Source organism: Remersonia thermophila, chromosome 3 (genome assembly GCF_042764415.1).
Source record: "Remersonia thermophila strain ATCC 22073 chromosome 3, whole genome shotgun sequence".
Classification (NCBI taxonomy): Eukaryota; Fungi; Ascomycota; class Sordariomycetes; order Sordariales; family Chaetomiaceae; genus Remersonia; species Remersonia thermophila.
The window spans coordinates 2,108,670-2,129,573 of record NC_092219.1 but is presented as its reverse complement, the minus strand read 5'-3'; the positions used below and the strand labels follow the sequence as shown (position 1 = coordinate 2,129,573).

General features: G+C 61.9%; 7 protein-coding genes across 7 annotated transcripts; 4 read left to right on the top strand and 3 right to left on the bottom strand.

Annotated features, from left to right (window-relative positions):
* Positions 1-1,774: 1,774 nt before the first annotated feature.
* Positions 1,775-5,974, top strand: VTJ83DRAFT_3411 (uncharacterized protein; the record flags this gene model as incomplete). The annotated part of the gene is made up of 2 exons (XM_071009787.1): positions 1,775-5,772; positions 5,857-5,974. The coding sequence occupies 2 exons, from the start codon at positions 1,775-1,777 to the stop codon at positions 5,972-5,974; spliced, it is 4,116 nt and encodes a 1,371-aa protein (XP_070867289.1).
* A 344-nt stretch (positions 5,975-6,318) lies between these two features.
* VTJ83DRAFT_3410 (uncharacterized protein) lies at positions 6,319-7,626 on the bottom strand (the record flags this gene model as incomplete). The annotated part of the gene is made up of 3 exons (XM_071009786.1): positions 6,319-7,306; positions 7,398-7,503; positions 7,584-7,626. The coding sequence occupies 3 exons, from the start codon at positions 7,624-7,626 to the stop codon at positions 6,319-6,321; spliced, it is 1,137 nt and encodes a 378-aa protein (XP_070867288.1).
* Positions 7,627-8,599: 973 nt separating this feature from the next.
* Positions 8,600-9,898, bottom strand: VTJ83DRAFT_3409 (uncharacterized protein; the record flags this gene model as incomplete). The annotated part of the gene is made up of 1 exon (XM_071009784.1): positions 8,600-9,898. One exon carries the CDS (start codon positions 9,896-9,898, stop codon positions 8,600-8,602), a length of 1,299 nt encoding a protein of 432 aa, XP_070867287.1.
* Positions 9,899-11,316: 1,418 nt separating this feature from the next.
* VTJ83DRAFT_3408 (uncharacterized protein) lies at positions 11,317-12,720 on the top strand (the record flags this gene model as incomplete). Its single annotated transcript, XM_071009783.1, has 1 exon — positions 11,317-12,720. The coding sequence occupies one exon, from the start codon at positions 11,317-11,319 to the stop codon at positions 12,718-12,720; it is 1,404 nt and encodes a 467-aa protein (XP_070867286.1).
* An 830-nt stretch (positions 12,721-13,550) lies between these two features.
* VTJ83DRAFT_3407 (uncharacterized protein) lies at positions 13,551-16,142 on the top strand (the record flags this gene model as incomplete). Its single annotated transcript, XM_071009782.1, has 1 exon — positions 13,551-16,142. One exon carries the CDS (start codon positions 13,551-13,553, stop codon positions 16,140-16,142), a length of 2,592 nt encoding a protein of 863 aa, XP_070867285.1.
* Positions 16,143-16,654: 512 nt separating this feature from the next.
* VTJ83DRAFT_3406 (uncharacterized protein) lies at positions 16,655-17,320 on the bottom strand (the record flags this gene model as incomplete). The annotated part of the gene is made up of 2 exons (XM_071009781.1): positions 16,655-16,665; positions 16,807-17,320. The coding sequence occupies 2 exons, from the start codon at positions 17,318-17,320 to the stop codon at positions 16,655-16,657; spliced, it is 525 nt and encodes a 174-aa protein (XP_070867284.1).
* A 1,274-nt stretch (positions 17,321-18,594) lies between these two features.
* On the top strand, positions 18,595-20,581 carry VTJ83DRAFT_3405 (uncharacterized protein; the record flags this gene model as incomplete). Its single annotated transcript, XM_071009780.1, has 3 exons — positions 18,595-18,741; positions 18,861-19,631; positions 19,691-20,581. 3 exons carry the CDS (start codon positions 18,595-18,597, stop codon positions 20,579-20,581), a joined length of 1,809 nt encoding a protein of 602 aa, XP_070867283.1.
* Positions 20,582-20,904: the final 323 nt, after the last annotated feature.

Here is a 20,904-nt window from a genome sequence, read left to right as displayed (position 1 = left end):
AATCCGAAGGGGGGGGTATTCTAGAACCGTGAAAAGGAAAAGAAACAAAATTAGCTGCCAGCCATTGATCGACACTATGGATTTGTTTGGTTGCGTTGGGCAGAACGAGAGACATGCGATCTCAAGTCATGTCGGCTCTCTCGGTTTGCATCCCTGTCGCGTCACGTCCAACAACAAGGGAAAAAAAGGGGGACAAGAAGGAAGTGGATGCATACGAACGGTGGTACTGATACAAAAGACAAAGAGCAGGAAAATGATTTGTCTAGCGGCGAAGCATCTTTGCGTGTGGTGACCAGTGAATTGCGATCCGTGGACCTTCTGGCAAAGCAAGAGAGTTGAGTGTAGTGAAAAGGTGAAGCGAGAGAGAAAACACGAATCGTTTTCCAAAGTGGAAAGTTGGCCAGATCGGGGGGATGATGCAAAGAGATGCAAGGTGCGATGGGTTCTGCAACGGATGTCGTGCGCCAAACCAGAACGGGCCTGTTAGGATCGGGCGTTGCACTCCCCGGGACGCCTCCACGGCGCAGGCACAAGGGGGGGAGGGGGAAGCTGCTAGACATGACTCTACGGGAACTGCACATGCACATGGACCTCAGCAAAGGGAGGGAACTACATACCTGCCTACTATGTAGGTACCTACACATTCCTAGTAACTACTGCGTATACGTACCTAGGTAGTAATCACCGTACCTACCTGACCTACAAGTAGCACTGAGGATACCTTAAGTGCTAAGTGCTAAGTGCTAGGTAGTTAGGTACCTAGACGGGCAGTGAGTATACGGGTAGCAAACTGGCAACTGGCAGCCTACCTAGGAGGTACCTACAAAGTACCTGCCTTGGTACGCAGTAGGTAAGCCCGACGTAAAGTCAAGGTGCCCCAGCTTCAACCCAAGAGAAAGAGAGAGAGAGAGCCTAGAGTTGCACTAACACCAGGGTTCTTATCGGGGAACAGCCGCTGTTAACACCTGCACTGAACAGCTGGCCTAGGTTGTTAACAGATAAGAGGCCACCAGGATCCACATAGGCCGCACCCTCGGTTAACCAAGCATCGTGTAATTAATGGTTACCCATATGGTACTCGGTACGTTGCCTTTTCCGCTGGCCGTTACAACCAAAGACAGAAAATGGACCCCCCAAGGACCCAAGCCCCGGGCCCTGCTTAGGTGTTTCACTGTCGGCAGCCGGCACAGCCCAAGCACCCGCACTGCACAGTCCTCCCAGCAAACCAAAGCCGCCGCATTCCCTCCGTCGTCGTCATCATCATCCTCCCCTACCAAAGTCCACGCAAGCCGGGACAAGCCAAGACAGCAGGACGCGCTCAAAACCTTTTTGTTACCTACCACCTCAGACCACACACACAACACATACATCTATACACTTACATATACACACACACATACACACCATGGAGCTTCGCTGGCCAACGCCTTGACTCAAGCAAGAACTCCAAAGCCATCATCAACCCGCATACGCACACGCACACACCAAACCGCATCGCCCGAGACTGGAACTTACCCATCTGCCCTCCAGCAAAAGAAGCCACCTTTTGAAAGGCATTCCCAACAACCGGCCCAACCTCACCACCCACCCCTGCCATCGCCCTGCCATCGCCCTGCCATCGCCCTGCCATGATAGCGCCGCCATTCTAAATACGGTCAAACAGCGGGGATAGAAGCGAGGACTCCAGACTCATCGGCCAGCACCCTCTCCACCACCTCGATACCAGACCTTGTTCGCAGGTGGCCGCGAACCTCAAGGTCCAGGCCGGTGCCAAATGCCTCCCCCATCCACCTCCTACCCCCCCGCGAAGCCGCCAGAGCCGCCGGCCAACGACTCCGACTCCGATTCCGACCTCGACATCGACATCGAAGAGCTCGATCCCGGGCCCACCCCGGCCGCCCACCAGTCTCGGAGAGGCCTGCTCGGTCACTCCCGCAACGCCTCCTCCTCGGCCGCCGCCGCCGCTGCTGCCGCCGCCGCCTCCGCCACCTCCGACCATCGACCCCCGAGGATCGCCCTCCGAACCCTCCGGATGAGCGGCCTCCGCCGCGGCGCCAAACGTCATGGCTACGGCGAGCTGGGGAGCGGCCATGCCGGCGCCCACGAGGACGACGACCCTTTCTCGAGAGACGCCGACACGGCCGATCGCCGCTACTCGGATGCCAGCGCCGGAGGGGACGACGCGCCGCTTCTTAGCCGCCACGCCCGGAGCCCCGTCCGCCGCCGCGGCTCCTTCGCAAGCGACACGCTGCGCCGCGTCGGCCTGAGGCTCCCCGGCTTCATGTCCGGGTCCGGCGCTCAACACCACCATCACCACCACCACAACGACAGCAACAACGATGCCCACGGGCAGCAGCAAGAGGAAGAGGACGAGGAGGAGCTTCGCAAGGAAGAGGACGATCCGTCGTCTTCGCGCCTGGTGGCCGTCGGTTCCGCCCAGTCGACGCGCTTCCCGCCCAACGTCGTCTCCAACGCCAAGTACACCGCCTGGAGCTTCCTGCCCGTCACCCTCTACAACGAGTTCTCCTTCTTCTTCAACATGTACTTTTTGCTGGTCGCCCTCTCCCAGGCCATCCCGGCCCTCCGCATCGGCTACCTGTCCACCTACATCGCCCCGCTCGCCTTTGTGCTCGTCATCACCCTCGGCAAGGAGGCCTACGACGACATCCAACGCCGCAGGCGCGACAACGAGGCCAACTCGGAGGAGTACACGGTCCTGCGCTTCGACGAGCCGGGGCGCCCCGCGGCCTCGCGGCCCGCGCGGAAGATGAAGTCGGTCCGCGCCCGCAAGGGGGGCAGGCACGCCGTCGCCCGGACCGACCGGCTGTCCGACATACAGGAGGAAGAAGAGCAGGCCGAGGGATACGGCCCGCCGAGGTCCTCCTGGATCGTCTCCGAGGTCAGCAAGAAGGCTCGCGATCTCCGCGTCGGCGACGTCATCAAGCTCAGCAAGGGGCACCGCGTGCCCGCCGACGTTGTCGTTCTCAAGTGTCTGTCGAACGAGCCCGCCGCGACGGCGTACGAAGACGAGGCCGAGCCGCAGGAAGAGCCCCTGCTCCTGGACCACGCAGCGCCTGCCGGCGAGGCCGGCTCCAACGCGGACGCGGCATCGGCATCGGCATCAGGTTCGGCATCAGGTTCGGGTTCGGGGGCGGCCGAGGGGGCGGCCGAGGGCGGCTCCAACGGCGAGACCTTCATCCGGACGGACCAGCTCGACGGCGAAACGGACTGGAAGCTGCGCCTCGCGTCGCCGCTGTCGCAGAACCTGCCCACCGAGGAGCTGGTCCGCCTGCGGGTCACCGGCGGCAAGCCCGATAAAAAGGTCAACGAGTTCGCCGGTACGCTGGAGCTGCTCCCGTCGCGCCAGGACGCCATGACCACCGACTCGTTCGCGCCCGGCGACGGCGGCGGCGTCCGGGCCGCGCCCCTCTCCATCGACAACACGGCCTGGGCCAACACGGTCATCGCCTCGCACGCCACCACCCTGGCCGTCATCGTCTACACGGGGCCCCAAACGCGCTCCGCCCTCTCCACCTCGCCCTCGCGCTCCAAGACGGGCCTCCTCGAGTACGAGATCAACTCGCTCACCAAGATCCTGTGCTTCTTGACCCTGGCCCTCTCCGTCATCCTCGTCGCCTTCCAGGGCTTCAGCAGCGCGCAGGGCAACGTGTGGTACGTCAAGATCATGCGCTTCCTGGTGCTCTTCTCGACCATCGTGCCCATCAGCCTGCGCGTCAACCTCGACATGGGCAAGAGCGTCTACTCGTGGTTCATCCAGCGCGACCCGGGCATGCCCGGCGCCGTCGTCCGGACCAGCACCATCCCCGAGGACCTGGGCCGCATCGAGTACCTCCTCAGCGACAAGACGGGCACCTTGACGCAGAACGAGATGGAGATGCGCAAGATCCACGTCGGCACCGTCTCGTACGCGACGGACGCCATGGACGAGGTCGCCGCCTACGTGCGCCAGGGCCTGCAGCCGGCGACGTCGTCCTCGGACGAGCACGCCCTCGTGACCCCGACGACGTCGCATTCGTCGGCGGCCTCGGGCGCCGGCGCCACCCGCACGCGCCGCGAGATCGGGTCCCGCGTCCGCGACGTGGTGCTGGCCCTGGCGCTGTGCCACAACGTGACGCCCACGACCGAGGAGGACGACGAGGGCCGCCTGGTGCGCTCCTACCAGGCCAGCTCGCCCGACGAGATCGCCATCGTCCGCTGGACCGAGTCGGTCGGCCTGCGCCTGGCCTCGCGCGACCGAAGGAGCATGGTGCTCGAGGCCGCCGCCACGGGCCGCCCCGTCGTCAAGGTCCGCGTCCTCGACATCTTCCCCTTCACGTCCGAGGGCAAGCGCATGGGCATCATCGTGCAGTTCTACCCGCGCCTGTCGCGCGGCGCGCCGCCGCCGCCGCTCGGGGACGGCTCCGAGATATGGTTCTACCAAAAGGGCGCCGACACCGTCATGAGCGCCATCGTCGCCGCCAACGACTGGCTCGACGAGGAGACGGCCAACATGGCGCGCGAGGGCCTCCGCACCCTCGTCGTCGGCCGCAAGCGCCTGTCGGCGGCCGAGTACCGCGAGTTCTCGGCCCGGTACCAGGAGGCCTCGCTCGCCATCTCGGGCCGCGAGCAGGGCATGCAGGCCGTCGTGTCGCGCTACCTGGAGCGCGACCTCGAGCTGCTGGGCGTCACGGGCGTCGAGGACAAGCTCCAGCGCGACGTCAAGCCCTCCCTCGAGCTCCTCCGCAACGCGGGCATCAAGATCTGGATGCTCACGGGCGACAAGGTGGAGACGGCCCGCTGCGTGGCCGTCAGCAGCAAGCTCGTCGCCCGGGGCCAATACATCCACACGGTGGCCAAGCTCCGCCGCAAGGACGCGGCGCGCGAGAACCTGGACCTGCTCCGCAGCAAGACGGACGCGTGCCTCCTCATCGACGGCGAGTCCCTCGGCCTGTACCTGACCCACTTCCGCAACGACTTCATCGCCGCCGCCGTCCAGCTCCCGACCGTGGTGGCCTGCCGCTGCTCCCCGACGCAAAAGGCCGAGGTGGCGCGCCTCATCAAGGCGTACACGCGCAAGCGCGTGTGCTGCATCGGCGACGGCGGCAACGACGTGAGCATGATCCAGGCGGCCGACGTGGGCGTGGGCATCGTCGGCAAGGAAGGGCGGCAGGCCAGCCTGGCGGCCGACTTCTCCATCACGCAGTTTTGCCACCTGACCAAGCTGCTCGTGTGGCACGGGCGCAACAGCTACAAGCGCAGCGCCAAGCTGGCCCAGTTCGTCATCCACCGCGGCCTCATCATCGCCGTGTGCCAGACCATGTACTCGATCGCCCTGGGCTTCGAGCCCGAGGGCCTGCACAAGGACTGGCTGCTCGTCGGCTACGCCACCGTCTACACGGCCATGCCCGTCCTCAGCCTCGTGCTCGACAAGGACGTGGACGAGGAGCTCGCCAGCCTCTACCCGGAGCTCTACAAGGAGCTGACCACGGGCCGCTCCCTCTCGTACCGCACCTTTTTCGTCTGGGTGCTCGTCTCGGTGTACCAGGGCTGCCTGATCCAGGGCCTGGCCCAGGTCCTGACCGAGGTGGACGGCCCCCGCATGGTGGCCGTCAGCTACACGTCCCTGGTGCTCAACGAGCTGCTCATGGTGGCCATCGAGATCACCACGTGGCACTGGGTCATGGTGGTGTCCATCGTCGCCACCTTTCTCATGTTTGTCGGATCGGTCCCCTTCTTGGGCGGCTATCTCGACTTGGGCTTCTTGTTAACCATGTGAGTAGTCCCCCTCTCTCTTTTTTTTTTTTCTTCCTCCTTTTCTTGTTGTGGAGAGAGCGCCGCGGCTGACTTGAGAGACAGCGGCTTCTACTGGAGGGTGGCGGCGATTCTGGCTATGTCCTTGATTCCCACGTACGCGGCAAAGGTGATTCAGAGGACGATGAAGCCACCTTCGTATCGCAAGGTTCAGGGAATATGAAGGATGCCGGGGAGGCTTTTTTTTTTTTTCCTTCTTTTTGCTGTCAAGTTTGTCAGGAAAGGTGGAACGGTTGCGTGCGGCAGGCAAGCATATGGGCATGGCGTTGGTTGGTTTCTGTAGATGCTCGCATTGGTGGTTCGTCATTCGCAATGGCACTTGGTGGTTTTTTGTCGTTGTACTGGATGGATCGCACCGGATGGAAGTGATTCTTTTGTATCTTGTTCTGACTTGCCGATCGCCAATGTACCTAAAAAAACACAAGCCAATCCCAAACCCCAACGCTCCCGAAACTCCCACGCTCTATCGCCAACGCCGCCCCGCCGCCCGAGCCAACCGCCTCTTCCCTAAGCGCTATAGCTCGTAATGTAGTACGTCACCACGTCCTCGGCCGTCATGTCGTCCGTGTGGGGGACGTAGACGTAGAGGATCAGGGCGTGGTCGTCGGCAAAGCAGCCGATGACGCGTCCCTCGAGGCGCCCGACGCTGAGCACGCGGCTCCAGTCGCGCCCGTCGAGCCGCACCGTCGCCCACTTGTCCGGCCCCGCAGCGCGGAACCGCGCCGACGGGTGCTCCTCGGGCGGCATCGGCAGGTTGCTGGCGTCCAGGTCCGGGTTCTCGAGGCCGGTCCAGACCGAGGTGATGTCGAGCGCGTCGGTGGCGAGGCGGAGGCGCAGCGAGCCGTGCATGTTGGCGGAGAGGAGGAGCTTGGGGTGGCGCGAGGCGGAGCCGCCGCCGCCGAGGCCGCCGCCGCTGCCGGTGTTGGTGCTGGCGAAGAGGCCGCCGCCGGAGAAGGCCGACGAGGACGCGGCGGTGGCGGCGAGCTTGGTGAAGCGGTCCGAGATGGCCTTGAGCTGGAGGAGCGGTGGGAACTGGATGTGGACGTCGGGCTCGCGCACGCGCGGCTGCATGATGGTCTCGACCGTGTCCGGGTGGAGGACGCGCACGGGTATGTCCTGGGTGATGATCTTTTCGCGCTCGCGGCGGAGGGTGAGCTCGAGGGGCTCCTGCGGAAACATGTCCGGGTCGTTGAAGGGGTTGCCGGGGTCGTTGTCCGGATCGGCGCCGTAGCCGTAGCCGGCTCCAGCCGCGGCCCCGGGCCCGGCCCCGGCACCCCGGGCTTTGTCGGGGTCGTCCTTGGTCATGGTGTGGATGGTCATGGAGAGCATAGGGAGGCCCTCCTTTTTGGTGAGGCGCAGGTTGGCGTAGGTGCTTCCCGAGGCGGATCTCAGAGCCCGGAGGAGGGGCCCCAGGGGAAGCTCGAGGTTGATGGTGTTATTGGGCTCGGCCGACTGGATGTTGTAGTTATCAAAGATTAGGTCGGCCGAGAGCGAGCTGGTGAGAGGGGGGGGGGGGGGGGTCAGCCATGGCGTCTCGTTGCATATCGCACATGAAAAGGAACTCATCATCAGATATAGATACATACGCCCATACTTGGGACCCCGTGTCGGGGATCACGGTGAAGCGGGCCGTGTCATCGTCGAGACGCACCCAGGCGAGCTTCTCGAGCGAGTTGAGCGCCGCCACGAGCTCTGGGGGTTGGCGGATCCGTTAGCCAGAAGCTTCACCCAGGCAGGCTTGTCAAAGCCATGTGGAGAATGATGAAGCTCACTCGAGAATGTCTTTACATTCTTGAGGTCGGTTCGAAACCGCATATTGTCTGCATTGGTGAGTGCGACGGTGATTCGGACCTTGAGACGGGCTTCATGCTTGAAAGGGTGAGACCGCCAGCGACGGTCAGCGTCCGGTTGGAGGTTTTTGTGGGGAATGTGGGGCTCGGAAGGAACCGAATGGCAGGCCCCCACTTCCCGTCCCGTCGCGATGGGCCGAACGTTTGGGAAGTGGGACAACCCCAGCAACAGCAACCGTTGCGGACGGCAGGCAGGCAGGCAGGCAGGCAGGCAGGCAGGCAGGTGAAACAACCAAGACGCCGGCGTCTCGGTGGTTTGGTTGTTTCACCTGCTCTTTGTTGGTGTATTGGGGGAGATGATTGCCGAGCCAGACTGATTACCAACAGCTCCACGAGGTCATAGAGGATACGTTGGAGGGATTCATAGAATATTATCGAAGGGTTGAGTAGGATATTGGGGGGTGGGGGGGGGGGGGGGGGATGAAGTCATGGATGAACCGAATAAGACTTGAGAAAACGGATATTTGAGTCCTCATCGGGCAGCGAGCGTGCTGTACGCAGAGCTGCCGATGCTAGTGCAAGATTAGCATTGTAGGGTACCTAACCGTAAATCAGGTAGCTACCTAGGTAAAACTTGCTACAATTCCCCAAAGTCACGGCCGAGTTCATGACAACCTGGAAGTAATCTAGGTACCTAGGCTAGGTATTGCCACGCTAAATCCAACTGTACATCCATACAAACATGGACGGCACCATGCACGTACTATCCCCCCCCCCCCCCACCCTCATACATGAAAAAAAAAAAAAAAGAGGTCCACAGGTGTGGTATGTCACCATCCCCGCCGGACTCCTATTCCAGTCCTTTCCCGTCGCTTTGCCCGTTTCCTGTCATCCAAGGGGGTGGTTGATCAGCAAAAGATTCCTAGCCCCCAAGCCAAGATTCATCCATCCTCATCATCATTATCATCATCGTCGTAGTCGTCGTCGTCATCAACCAGCTATACACCGACCGGCACCTGCTCTTTCCACCACTTCTCCCACTCCACATCCCGAGTCGGCACATCCACCCACGGGCCCTGCCACACCCCGTTGTTGGCGGCCTGCGTGCGACGGCGCTGCCGCGCTTCCTGGCGCGTGAGACGCGGCGTATTGCCGGTGCCGTTCAAGTCCTCGTCCTCGAGGTTGTCATCGTCCGAGGAGCTCTCGTCAGAGGAATTCCCATGACAAGGGGCCGCGGTTCCGTTCTGGGCGCGGCTGTTGGCGCGGGAAACCTGCTCGCCGTCGCTGGAATGACGAGGACGGATGTGGAGGATCACACGGAGGGTGGCCAGGGCATGCAGCCAGCGCCATGGTTGCTTGAGCCTCGCGGGGGTGGGGGTCGGGGAGGATGGTTCCGTAGCATGGGTGTCGTCGTTGGGCGAGGCCTTTGAGCTGGTTGCGTCCTGCGGTTGCTTCTGGACCTCTTGCTCGGGCAGCTTCACTGGCTCGACTTGCTCGACTTGCTCGACTTGCTCCACCTGCTCCGGTTGCTGCTCATGCTGAATCTCTGGTTCGGGTTCTTGCTGTCCCTGCGACTGCTGCGACTGCTGCTGCTGCTGCTGCTGTAGCCGTTGCCGCCGCTTCTCCAAACGCCGCTGGCGTCTCTTCTTGCGCTCCTCCCGATCGCGGCAATGCTGACAAGCGACGGCGGCGAGGTCATCCAGGGACGTGGGCGGACGCACGCGGCCCGAGGAGGCGTCGACCAGGACGAGCTCTGGATGGGAGCCGTCCGGACGCAGCACAAAGGGCAGCACGGGATGCCCGCAGGGGTCATGGTAGGCCAGCGAGCGGCATATGGGACACAGAGGCTGGTCATCGGCGGCGACGGTGAGGTACCTCTTGATGCAGTAGCTCCCAAAGATGTGCCCGCAGGGCAGGATGCTCCAGCTCTCCGTGATCCCCTCCGGGTTGGGCTCGCCGACGGGCTCTTGGCAGATGAGGCAGTTCACGTCCTCGATCTGAGCGGCCACCGGGGCGGATGCGGATTCGGCATCGGCTGGTTGGTCCGAGGCCGAGGGTGCCAAACCGGACTTCCGGCTCTTCTTTTTTAGCTTCCTCCCCAGCTCATCCTTCCTCGGCTGCCCGCCAACGTCGGTGCGTCCAAGCAGGGGCCGGCCCATGGCGATGGCGGCGAAGGCGATGGATGCTAAGTTGATAAGTCGCCTTGCGATGTGTTCTGGCAAGGCTGGCAGGCTGAGAAAGAAAGCGAGGAGGGACAACCCAGTCCAGCGGGTGGACAAGGCGGAGCTGTTGGACATGGGCTAGGCTGGATAGATAGTTATGACCAGCTCTGCTCCTTGACAAGTGGGCGATAAAAAGATAACGAAGGGGGAAAAAGGGTGGTGCCGCTAGCGATGTCACAAGACAGCCCTTGGAGCCTTGGGGAAGATAACCGATGGTCGATAAAAAAGATACGGAAAGCAGCGTGCTGTGTAGTGGTGGGGGAGAGGAGGGGGGGGGAGGGGAAAGAGGTCACGACGGGAATGTGCCTGATGTAATGTCGAGGTTATGGGACGGGGGCTGACAGAGACGTCAGCAAGCAGAGGCTACGAGGCGCACGTTGACTCAGATGACCGGCTCAGGTCCTGGTCGAGAAAATGCGTTTGTGACCAACAGGACGCTGAGAAAGAACCTTCAGCGAAGCTAAGCTGCCTGATGACAGATCGGCGAGAGCAAGATGAAGGGATGGATGGGACGCCTTGAGTGGGTGGAAGGGAACATCCAAGAAAGCCGGTAGGCAGCCCCTGCTGCGGGCCAATCAAGGCCGGGCGGCATCAACTTGATCGCCTGGCATTGTCTAGGACAACCTGAGGCCATGGGTCGGATTAGGCCCACGACCGTTTGGTGGTGTGCATACACTAGGTATCGACGGTGCACGTTGCCCGGCTCGTGCGGAGAACGATGCATGCCGGCAGCCGTGATGCATCGGGTTTGGAAACCCGACCGGGTATCGTTGGACAGCATCTCGAGCAGCCTGGGGACGGGGAGCCCGAGACGTGGCAGAGTTGCCCGTGTCGCCCGGTCGTCGATCTCAGTGGCTGGGATCCCGATCACGTCAAGTTGATGCTCCGTCTGGTGTGCTCCCTATGTAAGGTAGGTAGGTTGGACTGACAGAGTGGGGTTTGGAGAAGCAAGTCAAAGTGGAGGTGGGGGAAGAAGCGGAGTGGAGCCGACCTGGCCTGCTCACTGTGTAACTACTCTAGTATGCACAGCACTGCGTCGGTCCTAGCGGTTGGGGTGGAGGCGTCTCGTAGGCCCGTCATGGATGAGATGGGGCCCGGCCACGGGCCCATGCCGACCTTGGCGCCAAGGTCTGTGATCCCACCTCGCCTCCAAGTCCTGGTCACCTCAGGCAAACGGTGGAGCCTGGCCAATCCATGCCGTCTTTGATCCATTCCTCAAACATCCAACCCTCGGGCTCTCCGCGGCATTCAACAACGGATACAGGCCGGTCCCTCCATCTGCCCGCTTGTTCATTCTGTTGGTTTCCGGCCGCCACCACAGTCTCTCAGCGTGTTACGAGGTGCCCCTGAACGGCTGAGGACACCACCACCAACGCATCGACAGGACGGCGACGGCAACGGCGGCTTCGCGCAAACTGGCCCAGGCCGATGGTTTGATCCATCCTGGAACTTGTCTTGTCGTCCTCCGTCACTTCTCATAGGTTCCGAGCGCCATGGACGCCACATCGCAGTCGACGGCGCTCGTGCGCAAGCGGACCGACACGGAGCTGATGCCGCCGCCGCCGCCCGCCAAGCGCATCCAACGACCCAAGCACGTCCTCGACGAAGATTCGTACACCGAAGCGCTCTCGCACATCATCGCCCGCGACTTTTTCCCGGGTCTCCTGGAGACCGAGATTCAGCAAGAGTACCTCGACGCTCTCGAGTCCAAAGACCAAGAATGGATCGACAGCGCCAGCCGCCGCCTGCAACACGTCATGACTCCGGGCCACCGCCGAGGGCTCGCCGCACGACTCCGGCCCACGGCGCTCGGCGCCACCCCTCGCAACTACGCCGGCGACACGCCCGCCACGGTCGCCTCGGCCGCGACCGCCGCGACCTCGCAAACCCCCCCCGTCGTGGACACCAGCCTCTCGCTCGCCGCCTTTCAGGCCAAGTACACGTCCGAAGACAACGAGTCCTTTTACAAGCTTCTCGACAAGCAGAACCAGAAGCGGGTTGAAAAGTACGCCTGGCTCTGGACGGGCAACAAGCTCCCCTCCAAGCAGCAGCTCAAGCAGAAGGAAGTCGAGGCCAAGCTGCTCGCCCAGCGCGGCGCCGGGGCCCTCCGCGACGACGGGTTCTCCAAGGACCGGCTCGCCATTCGCGACAAAGACGCCCAAGACCGGCCCGCGGTGCCGGACCGCGGACCTTGGAAGCCCAACAACGAGCTGATGTTCATCCCCGATGGCGTCGAAGGGCACCTGGAGACGGTCGCCGAGCGAGCGCAGGCAGAGAGCCGGGCGGGCCCCAAGCAGATCGTGTACGAGAACACGCGGGCGCCGCAGCCCGGTCCCAAGGAACCCCCCGCGGAGGGCCGGTCGCGGGCGAGCTCGCCCACGCTCTCCGAGATCCGCAACGCCATCGCCGGCCACCGGAGGCCGTGCGACGCCGAGTCGACCGCGGCAGGGTTCGGCGGCGAGACGCCGCGGGTGAACGGGTACGCGTTTGTGGACGACGAAGAGCCCGAGCCGGCGGCACCCGCGGCCCAAGCCAAGGAAAAGCTCCCGACCATCCACCTCGGGCCGGGAGACGCCACTCCCAACCCCTTCAAGCTCGCCGAGCCGAGGAGGCGCGAGGTGCTGCACCACCGCATGGTGGAACGCATCTCGCAGTCGAAGCGGACGTCGGCGAGGCTCGGGGTCACGGGAAAGGCGGAGCGCATGCCGGTCCCCAAGTTTCCCAGCAGCCCTCGCGTTTCGGGACCCGCGTTGACGCCGGCGGCGCAGAGGCTGTGGAGCAAGATTGGCGGTGGTGACAGGAAGGCGGCAGATTCGCCATTTAGCGACTCGGTCAAGTTCACGCCGAAGGCGACGCCTAGGAAGGGGTCGGGATTGAAGAGCGGGGGCGGCAAGTAAAAGGGGGGGTAGAGAGGGGTGTGTGACCGTGTACCTATTTTCTACGGAGGATTCCGAGGCTGGAAGGAGTATGGTGAATCGTTAGAGCCTGGCTTTTTTCTTTTCTTTTTCTTTTTCTTCTTCTTCTTCTTCTTCTTCTTCTTCTTCTTCTTCCTTTCGATCTTTCTTTCTTTTTACCTGGATGATACCCAAAGTTCATAGACATTGGAAAGGGGAGTGGGGGTGGGGGTGTGAAATGTACATCAAGACACCAATAACACTGTTGGTTTTTTTGCAAGTGGTTTTTCTCAACCGCGATACAACTATTCCTCCTAATTACGGTACTTTCCTGTAAACCTGGAAGGGCTGGCTTCTTTTGGTGTCTTCAGAGCACCCGAGGCCAACAGGTCCCCGTACCAAATCCCTGACGACGGGCTTGTCATGGGCCCGTGCATGACACATGGAACCCCCAAGAGGCTCAGCCCTACGGTGCGCAGCGTCGCTGAAATGTCCCGGCAAGGCGGACCCTCCCGGCGCCTTCCCGGCGCCTTCCCGACGCTAGGCAGGGGCAGTTGAGCTCCATCGGCAGGGGGAAGCTGCGCCCAAAAATTTGCGGCTTGCGGGCTCCCGATCCGACATCGACTTCGCTCCATTGGAACATCCCGTTCATGCAAGATTCCGTCCGGCCTGCCGTCCTTGCTCGCTCGCTCGCTCCACACTTCGCTACAGCACATCAACGACCGGGGCATTCCTCGAGAAACATGATGCACCAATCTTAAGACACGCCATGGGCCAAAGCCAACAACACGCTTGATTTCCAGTCCTCCAATTGCCCCCCGCTGGCCAGCACCATGCGTTTCGCCGACATCCTCGTCGACCTCGCCGCCGTAGCGAGCGCCTCCCGCTCCGTGGCAAGGCAGCATGTCGCCCTGCGCGCGAGGCAGATCGAGAGGTACGGCCGCGAGTCGACCGTGGCGAGGGATGTCTTGAGGAAAAACCAGCGCCCGCCGGCACCGTCCGCTCCAGGAGGACAGACACAAGCGGGGCAGCAACCGCAAGAACAAGAGCAACAGACGGAAGCCCCGGGCTCGAGGCACGAGGGACAAGGGGCGGAGACGGTTGAGCTGCTGCCGCACGAACAGCAGCAGATCAGGCCGCAGGTCGACGGGAAAGAGACGTCCGCCTCGGCCTCGGTCCCGGCCTCGGCAACGGAGGCCAACGTCCAACCCAACCCCGAGGCCGCGACAGGCGCAGGTACCGGATCGGCCGCCGAGAAGATCCCTGCGAACCCTTCCTCTCCCCCGCAACCCCCAGCCGACCTGTCCGCTACCACCAGCGCTACCACAACCCCCACACCACCAACCCCGACCCCTGAGCCCTTCGTCCCTGCCCCCTGGGCCAACGGCTCCATCGCCCTCCTCAAGCAGGGCTTCGTCGCGCCAAAGCGGCCACCGCCGTCGGCGCAAGAGCTCACGTCCAAAATCCTGAAGAAGCCCCTGGGCCCGGGCGTGGATATGCAGAGCCTGTTCCGCACCAAGAGGGGGTCCGGGATCCTGGAGGCGTTGAAGGGGGCGGAGGCGGAGCTGGAAACCGAGGTGACGAGAGGGCAAGAGGTTAAGGAGGAGGTGGATGCGATCGTTGAGGCTCGGCAGGCGGCGGAGGTCCAGGAGGAGGTCCAGGAGGATGCGTCAGAAGCCGGGACACCCAAGGAGGAGACAGTGAAGGCGTCCGGGGTGGTGGAAGAACAAGCGGACAGGAACGATACCCTTCCGAGGGCAAGGGCAGGGGAAGAGGACACACCCCAGGCTGCCGAGCCGGCTGCTGAACCGACGTCTGCGCCAGAGGAGGTTGCTGAGACAAGCACCAAGACAAACCCCGAGCCTGCGGAGAGCCGTCCCGTGGGCTCTGCCCCGGCGATCACGCTGGAGGCGGCAGAGACGGAGCCTTCGAAGCCATCCCCTCTAGAGCCTGGATCGGCCGCGTCTCAGCGGGAAGATACGATGGTCGAGAGCAGCGCCGACCTTGCGCCACCTCCCCTCGCGTCCGGCGCCCCTGGATACCAACTACGCGAGTCGGCCGTCCCCTCGTCGCGCATCAGCCGACTGTGGAATTACGGCGGGCTCGCCGCTGGCATGGTTGCCGGCGCGATCGGCGAGGGCCTCAGCCGGGCGGTGGGCGGCGGCAGCGGGTCGGGCTCGGTGATGCTGAGCCCTGCCAACATGGAGCGGCTGGTGGCCAAGCTCTCGCGCATGCGCGGAGCCGCCCTCAAGCTCGGCCAGATGATGAGCTTCCAGGACGCCAAGATGCTCCCCCCTCCGATCCAAGAAGTCCTACAGCGCGTGCAGGACCGCGCCGACTACATGCCCGCCTGGCAGCGCGACCGCGTGCTGACCGCCAACCTGGGCGCCGACTGGCGCGACTTGTTTTCCGAGTTTGAGGACAAGCCGATCGCCGCCGCCTCCATCGGGCAGGTCCACCGCGCGGTGTTGCGCAAGAACGGCGCTCCCGTGGCGGTCAAGATTCAGTTCCCTGGGGTCGCGGATTCCATCAACTCCGACCTGGACAACCTCGCCATCCTCCTCAACGCCACCAAGCTCCTCCCCAAGGGCCTGTACCTGGACAAGACCATCGCCAACGCCCGCACCGAGCTCGCCTGGGAGTGCGATTACGAGCGCGAGGCCGGCTGCGCGGAACGCTACCGCCAGCTGCTCATGCCGTCCTCCATCGCCGACCCCGACAGCAGCCCCAACGCGGGCGCCCCGCTCGCCGACGACCCCGCCTTCGCCGTCCCCCGCGTCTACCGCGAGGCCTCGGGCAAGCACGTCCTCACCATGGAGTTCATGCGCGGCACCGCCGTTACCCGCATGGTCCCGTCCCTCACCCAATCCCAGCGCGACTGGATTGGCACGCAAATCCTCCGCCTCTGCCTCCGCGAGATCACCGAGTTCCACTTCATGCAAACCGACCCCAACTGGACCAACTTCCTCTACAACCCGGCCACCAACCGTCTCGAGCTGCTCGACTTTGGCGCCTCGCGCGAGTACCCCGACGAGTTCATTTCCACCTACCTCCGGCTGCTGGAAGCGGCTGCCCGGGCGGACCGCGACGCGGTGCGGGATCTGAGCAAGGACCTGGGGTACCTGACGGGACACGAGAGCCGGGCGATGCTGGACGCGCACGTGACGAGCGTGGTGACGCTCGCGGAGCCCTTCTTGCAGAGCGCGCCCGAAGTGTACGATTTCCGGGGCCAGACCATCACGGAGCGCGTCAAGGCGCAGATTCCCGTGATGATCCGGGAGCGGTTGGCCCCGCCGCCCGAGGAGACGTACAGCCTGCATCGGAAGTTGAGCGGCGCCTTCTTGTTGTGCGCGAGGCTCGGGAGCCGTGTGAGGTGTAGAGAGCTGTTCGAGGAGGCGCTGGTGAAGGCCGGGTTTCGGAAGTGAACAAGCATCAGACGGCGTGGCCCTACAGAATAGCGGTTTCTTTCTGCTCGCATTGTATTTCTGACCCATTTCCAACGTACGACAATCCTGTAAAACATGTCTCCTCTAGAACCCAGCGCCTCAGCGCACATCTAGCAAACGACACGAGCAAAGCAACGCCCACGGATCTTGGGGCTTCTGTGGAAATGTTTCCAATGACTTGCTATAAGGCTTGCAGCCCGACGACGACCATCACAAGTAGCCATCACATAGAGACGCAATAATGGCGCCAGAGAGAGTGCTGGAACAAATGGGGATCATATCTCATCATCAGACATCAAACTTGATGCTTCTGTCATTAGCTTGCCTATATGCTCGCTTGGAAGCCAAATGCTGAGTATGAACCAACATCATGGAGGTGGGGAAAAAAAAAAGAGGGAGGAGGGGCGCAAGGTCGTCAGGTTGGATTTTTTTTTTTCCCCCAGATATCATCAAATCATCGAGTCGTCTCCAGGCAGTCGTCACCCTGCCGTTTAGAACTGGTCTGCAACACGCAAAAGAAGGTGGTTAGTAGTGTTTTCCCCAAAGAACCTCCCCTCCCCCCCTGAAGGATACCTTGCAACCAAGGCCAAGGGACGGAGGAGAAAAGAAAATAAGAGAGATAGCAAAAAAAAGGCATGCTCACCTAGCGTCATGCTCAGCGACACGTCCGTATTGGCCACCATGGTCGCAAACTCCTCAAAGCTGATCTTGCCGTCGCCGTCGAGGTCGGCCTCCATGATGGTCTTGTCGACAATCTGCTGGAGCTGCTGGTCCTTGAGGTTGTTGCCGACCATCATCTTGAGCACGATGAAGAGCTCGCCGTTGCTGATGTAGCCGTCGCGGTCAATGTCGTAGACCTTGAAGGCGAAGCGCAGCTTCTGCTCCTTGTTGCCCTTGCTGCTGAAGGCGCTGAGGCCCGACACGAACTCCTGGAAGTCGACGTCGCCGCCGCCGTCCTCGTCAAAGATGGCAATCATGCGCGTCGCGAGCGGGTTGGACGATATTTGCGGCAGGCTGAGGAACTCTTCGCGCTCGATGGTGCCCGAGTTGTCCTTGTCCAGCTTCATGAAGCGCTTCCGTAGCCTGTCCACCTCCTCCCGGTCGAAGTTGGACCCCTGGACAATGTTGTCCAGCACGGCGCTCGTGGTGTTGCCCATCTTGCCGGCTTGTGTGTGGTGTTCTCTCCCTCCGGAATTCCTTCTCGTGCAGTGGGTTGCCGTGGGCGAATCCCCCCCTCCCTTGGATGCAAAGAATCGGCTGGTTTGTCGCCGCCGCTGGGTCGGGGAAAAGGATCGAAAAGGATGTCGCGGAGAGGGCGGGCTCTTGGGGTGAATGCGGTGACGAGGGCGAATCAAATCGGCGGGCCTGGACGGTCGGTTGCGAGTACGTTGCAGAAACCACCGTGCGAAGGGGGATGCTCGTCGCTGCTGGAAAAGACTGCTTCTTGTTCTTCTTCTTCTTCTTCTTCCTATGTCCGACCTACGCAGCAGATGTACAGAAAACAAAATGTATTGTGGTAGGTTGTTGACAGCACGGGATCAGGCTCGAGGTAACTAGGGCGGAGCTCGCTCGATAAGACAAGGCTACGAGGATGTGGGGGCGGTCTGCTCGGGCCAAGCTCTGGAAGAGTGCCCGAGGCTCGAGGGGGGGAGGGACCTGGAAGGAAAGGGGGTGAGGGAGGGGCGGGGAGAGGAACAGAAGCGGGGTGAAAGTCCTGCGCTCAGCCACAGATCTGAGTGGCACCAGCCACACATGGCATCGGTGGTGTGGCTGGCGAGAAGAGAGACGGGAGGCTTGATCTTGAGACAGCCAAACATTGGAATGACGCGTGCATCCTAGAGAGGGACGCTAGAAAACCATTCCATCGGTCGGAGATGGCATAACCCGAGCCAAACTCCGGATCCGTAATTGGGAGGAACGAAAACCCCCCTCCCCTTTTTTATTTAATTATTTTATAATTTATTATTTTTATTTTTTTATTTTTATTTTTATTATTTTTATTTTTTGCGATGGTTTCCTGAGGACCGACAGAATCAGGAAGCAACTGTTGGAATGCCCGAGCCAGAAACGTTCAGGGGCTCGTCTCGCCTGCGACCGCTCCGCCTGGGCCTCGCCCGGCGGGCGCTGATTTCTGGCTGGGCCAAGGAAAGAATCGGGGTGGGGCGGCCCCCTTTCGCATCAGCCAATCGAACTCCATCACGAGGACTCAACGCCAGGCCGACCGACGCGGACTCGCAAACTCTGCACGAGGCAATCACAACGTCACTCGATCCCAAGGCGATACTTTGCTCATCGAAATACCAGCATCAACGTCGCTTTTTCATCCCAAAAACCCGAAATGTCGCTTTCGCACCCCTGATTAAATGAGCCTCTCGATTTTTAATCACCGTTTTCCGAGACTTTTTGCCAAAGTCACGTCCCCCCCGCAGCCATGGCGACCCGCAAGGTTCGCTACAAGAAACTCAACGTCAAAACACCTCTGCCCGTGCTCCGGGAGGACCAGATCGATCCGTCCGAGTATGAATCCCTCCAGACCGAGGCCCAAATCGCGACCGGCGTCGAGCAGGCTGAGGAAAATGTGAGTTGACATGTGGCCGCATCGCGTCGTGTCACGTGATTATGCACGTGACATCCCCGAGCGATGCCCAACGCCAAGCTACCGCCTTGGCCCGCACATGTGCTGACCTTGCCTTGCAGGAATACCATTTGCAGGTCGTGCTCAAGAGCGCAGGAGTCGCCGCGGACAAGGAGATTCCCGTGCCGCCGCCCGAGCAGAGCGAGCTCAGCTATGACGAGCTCTACGCCCGGCCGTCCTCCAAGCCGGCCACCTACATTCGCTTCTCCCAGACGGTAGAAGAATGCGTAGGGTGCATGTATGACATGACGGAGGATGACGAGAGCTTCCTCAAGTCGTATAACCAGAAGCGGCCTCTGGGCCAACAGCTCTCGGAGGATGACTTTGAGCGCATCATGGAGGTGTACGAGGACACGTCCTACATCAAGGCGCCCTTCGCTTCGATAGACCAGACCATAGTGCCCTACGACGACATGCTGCAGGCCCTGCGAGAGCTCGACAGGGCCAAGATCATGCCCCACGCCAAGGACATCTACGAGTACTGGAAATCAAGGCGGCAAGCCCTCAATAACCAACCCCTCCACCCCACCCTCAAGTTTGAGAGGCATCAGGAGAGTGACGATGCCGATCCCTATGTGTGCTTCCGCCGCCGCGAGGTCCGCTTGACGCGCAAGACGCGCGCAAGGGACGTCCAGAGCGCCGAGAAGCTCAAGAGGCTGCGCCGGGAGCTCGAGGAGGGCCGGCAGCTGGTCATCGCTGCGCATAACCGCGAGCTCATGAAGGCCGAGCTGCTCAAGACGGACCGCGCCATCTTTGAGGTGCGGGCGCAGCTCAAGGAGATGAAGGTCCGCCTCGGCATCAAGACCGACGATGAGGACCTCGTCAACCAGAAGGTCGGTGGTCCCGCAAGCTTTGCTCATCGTCCGCGTTCCGTGCTGACATGCTTCTCCAGCCGCAAAAGAGGAAAGCTCCCGAAGCGCCGGCCGTGCAGCGGCAGCCGCCGCCGACGCGGCTCACCATCGCCACCCGGAACGAGACCCGGCCCGCAGAGGCCGACCTTGCTCTCCTGGCTGACCGCCTGGCTGAGAAGGAGAACGAGCTCCGCGCCGACATTGAAAAGAAGGTGCAGAGCCACAATGAGTGGAACCGCAACCATCTGGATCTCACCCGCGGCCCGCTGTCGCCCGTCCACGGGCCGCGGCCGGATCCTAGCTTTAGGCCGGCCAAGACGCAGTATTTGATGACGCCGCCGGCTAGCGCGTCGTCGGTGTCGCTGGAAGAGCCGACGCCGATGGATCTTGACAAGCCGCAACCCCAGGACTTGCAGTCCGTCTTCAAGTTCCGCGGGGTGGCTCGTGACCAAGAGTCGAGGGAGAACCCCCCCATGTACCGGCGTCGCATCGGTCGTCTCAACCGGTTATGGATCGACCGTCGCGGCATGGTGAGCCCGCCGCGCGACGTTAGTGCCGACGTGCTCGACCGGTGGAAGTATGACCAGTCGTCGGATGACGAGGATGACGTGCCCGAGTATGAGGTCGACCCGTTTGATACCACAGCGTTGCGGTTCCGCGCGTCGATCCCGCTGCCGCCCTGGATGACGAGCCGGGTAGGAGTGCCGATCATTCGGGCGCCGTTACCACCACCGCAGCAGCTCCAGCAGCAGCAGCAACTGCTGCAGCAACAGCAACAGCAACAGCAACAGCTGCAACAACCCCAACCACCAGGCCAGAAACTCCAACCACAGCCTGGACCACAACCAGTACCACAACCTGCACCGCAGGCGGTACCACAGCCACAGATGGCCCAAACAGGCATCACCAGTAGCATGAGGACCGTCGGTTGACGCGAGCCGGGAGAACCCGGAGGTCGTGGGATTTGGCAAGGAGGCGGAGGCGCGAGTCTTGCCGCCCTGTACATCTCAGCTCTCAGCGAACTGTTTTTTTTTTTTTTTTTTTTTTTTTTTTTTTTTTTTTTTTTTTGTAAGCGATGGGTGGTAGAAGTCGGGTCGGTAGCGTTGGCGGGGCGTTTTGGAGTATGGGTTACGTGTAGATGACAGGGCCGGGCGGTAGGAGCCATGTACATATGCCGTGTCAAGATATCCGCAGCATGTTGCGTCGGTGCCCGTGGTCCGGTCGACCGGGTGCTTGAAATGACAAAGCGCCATCT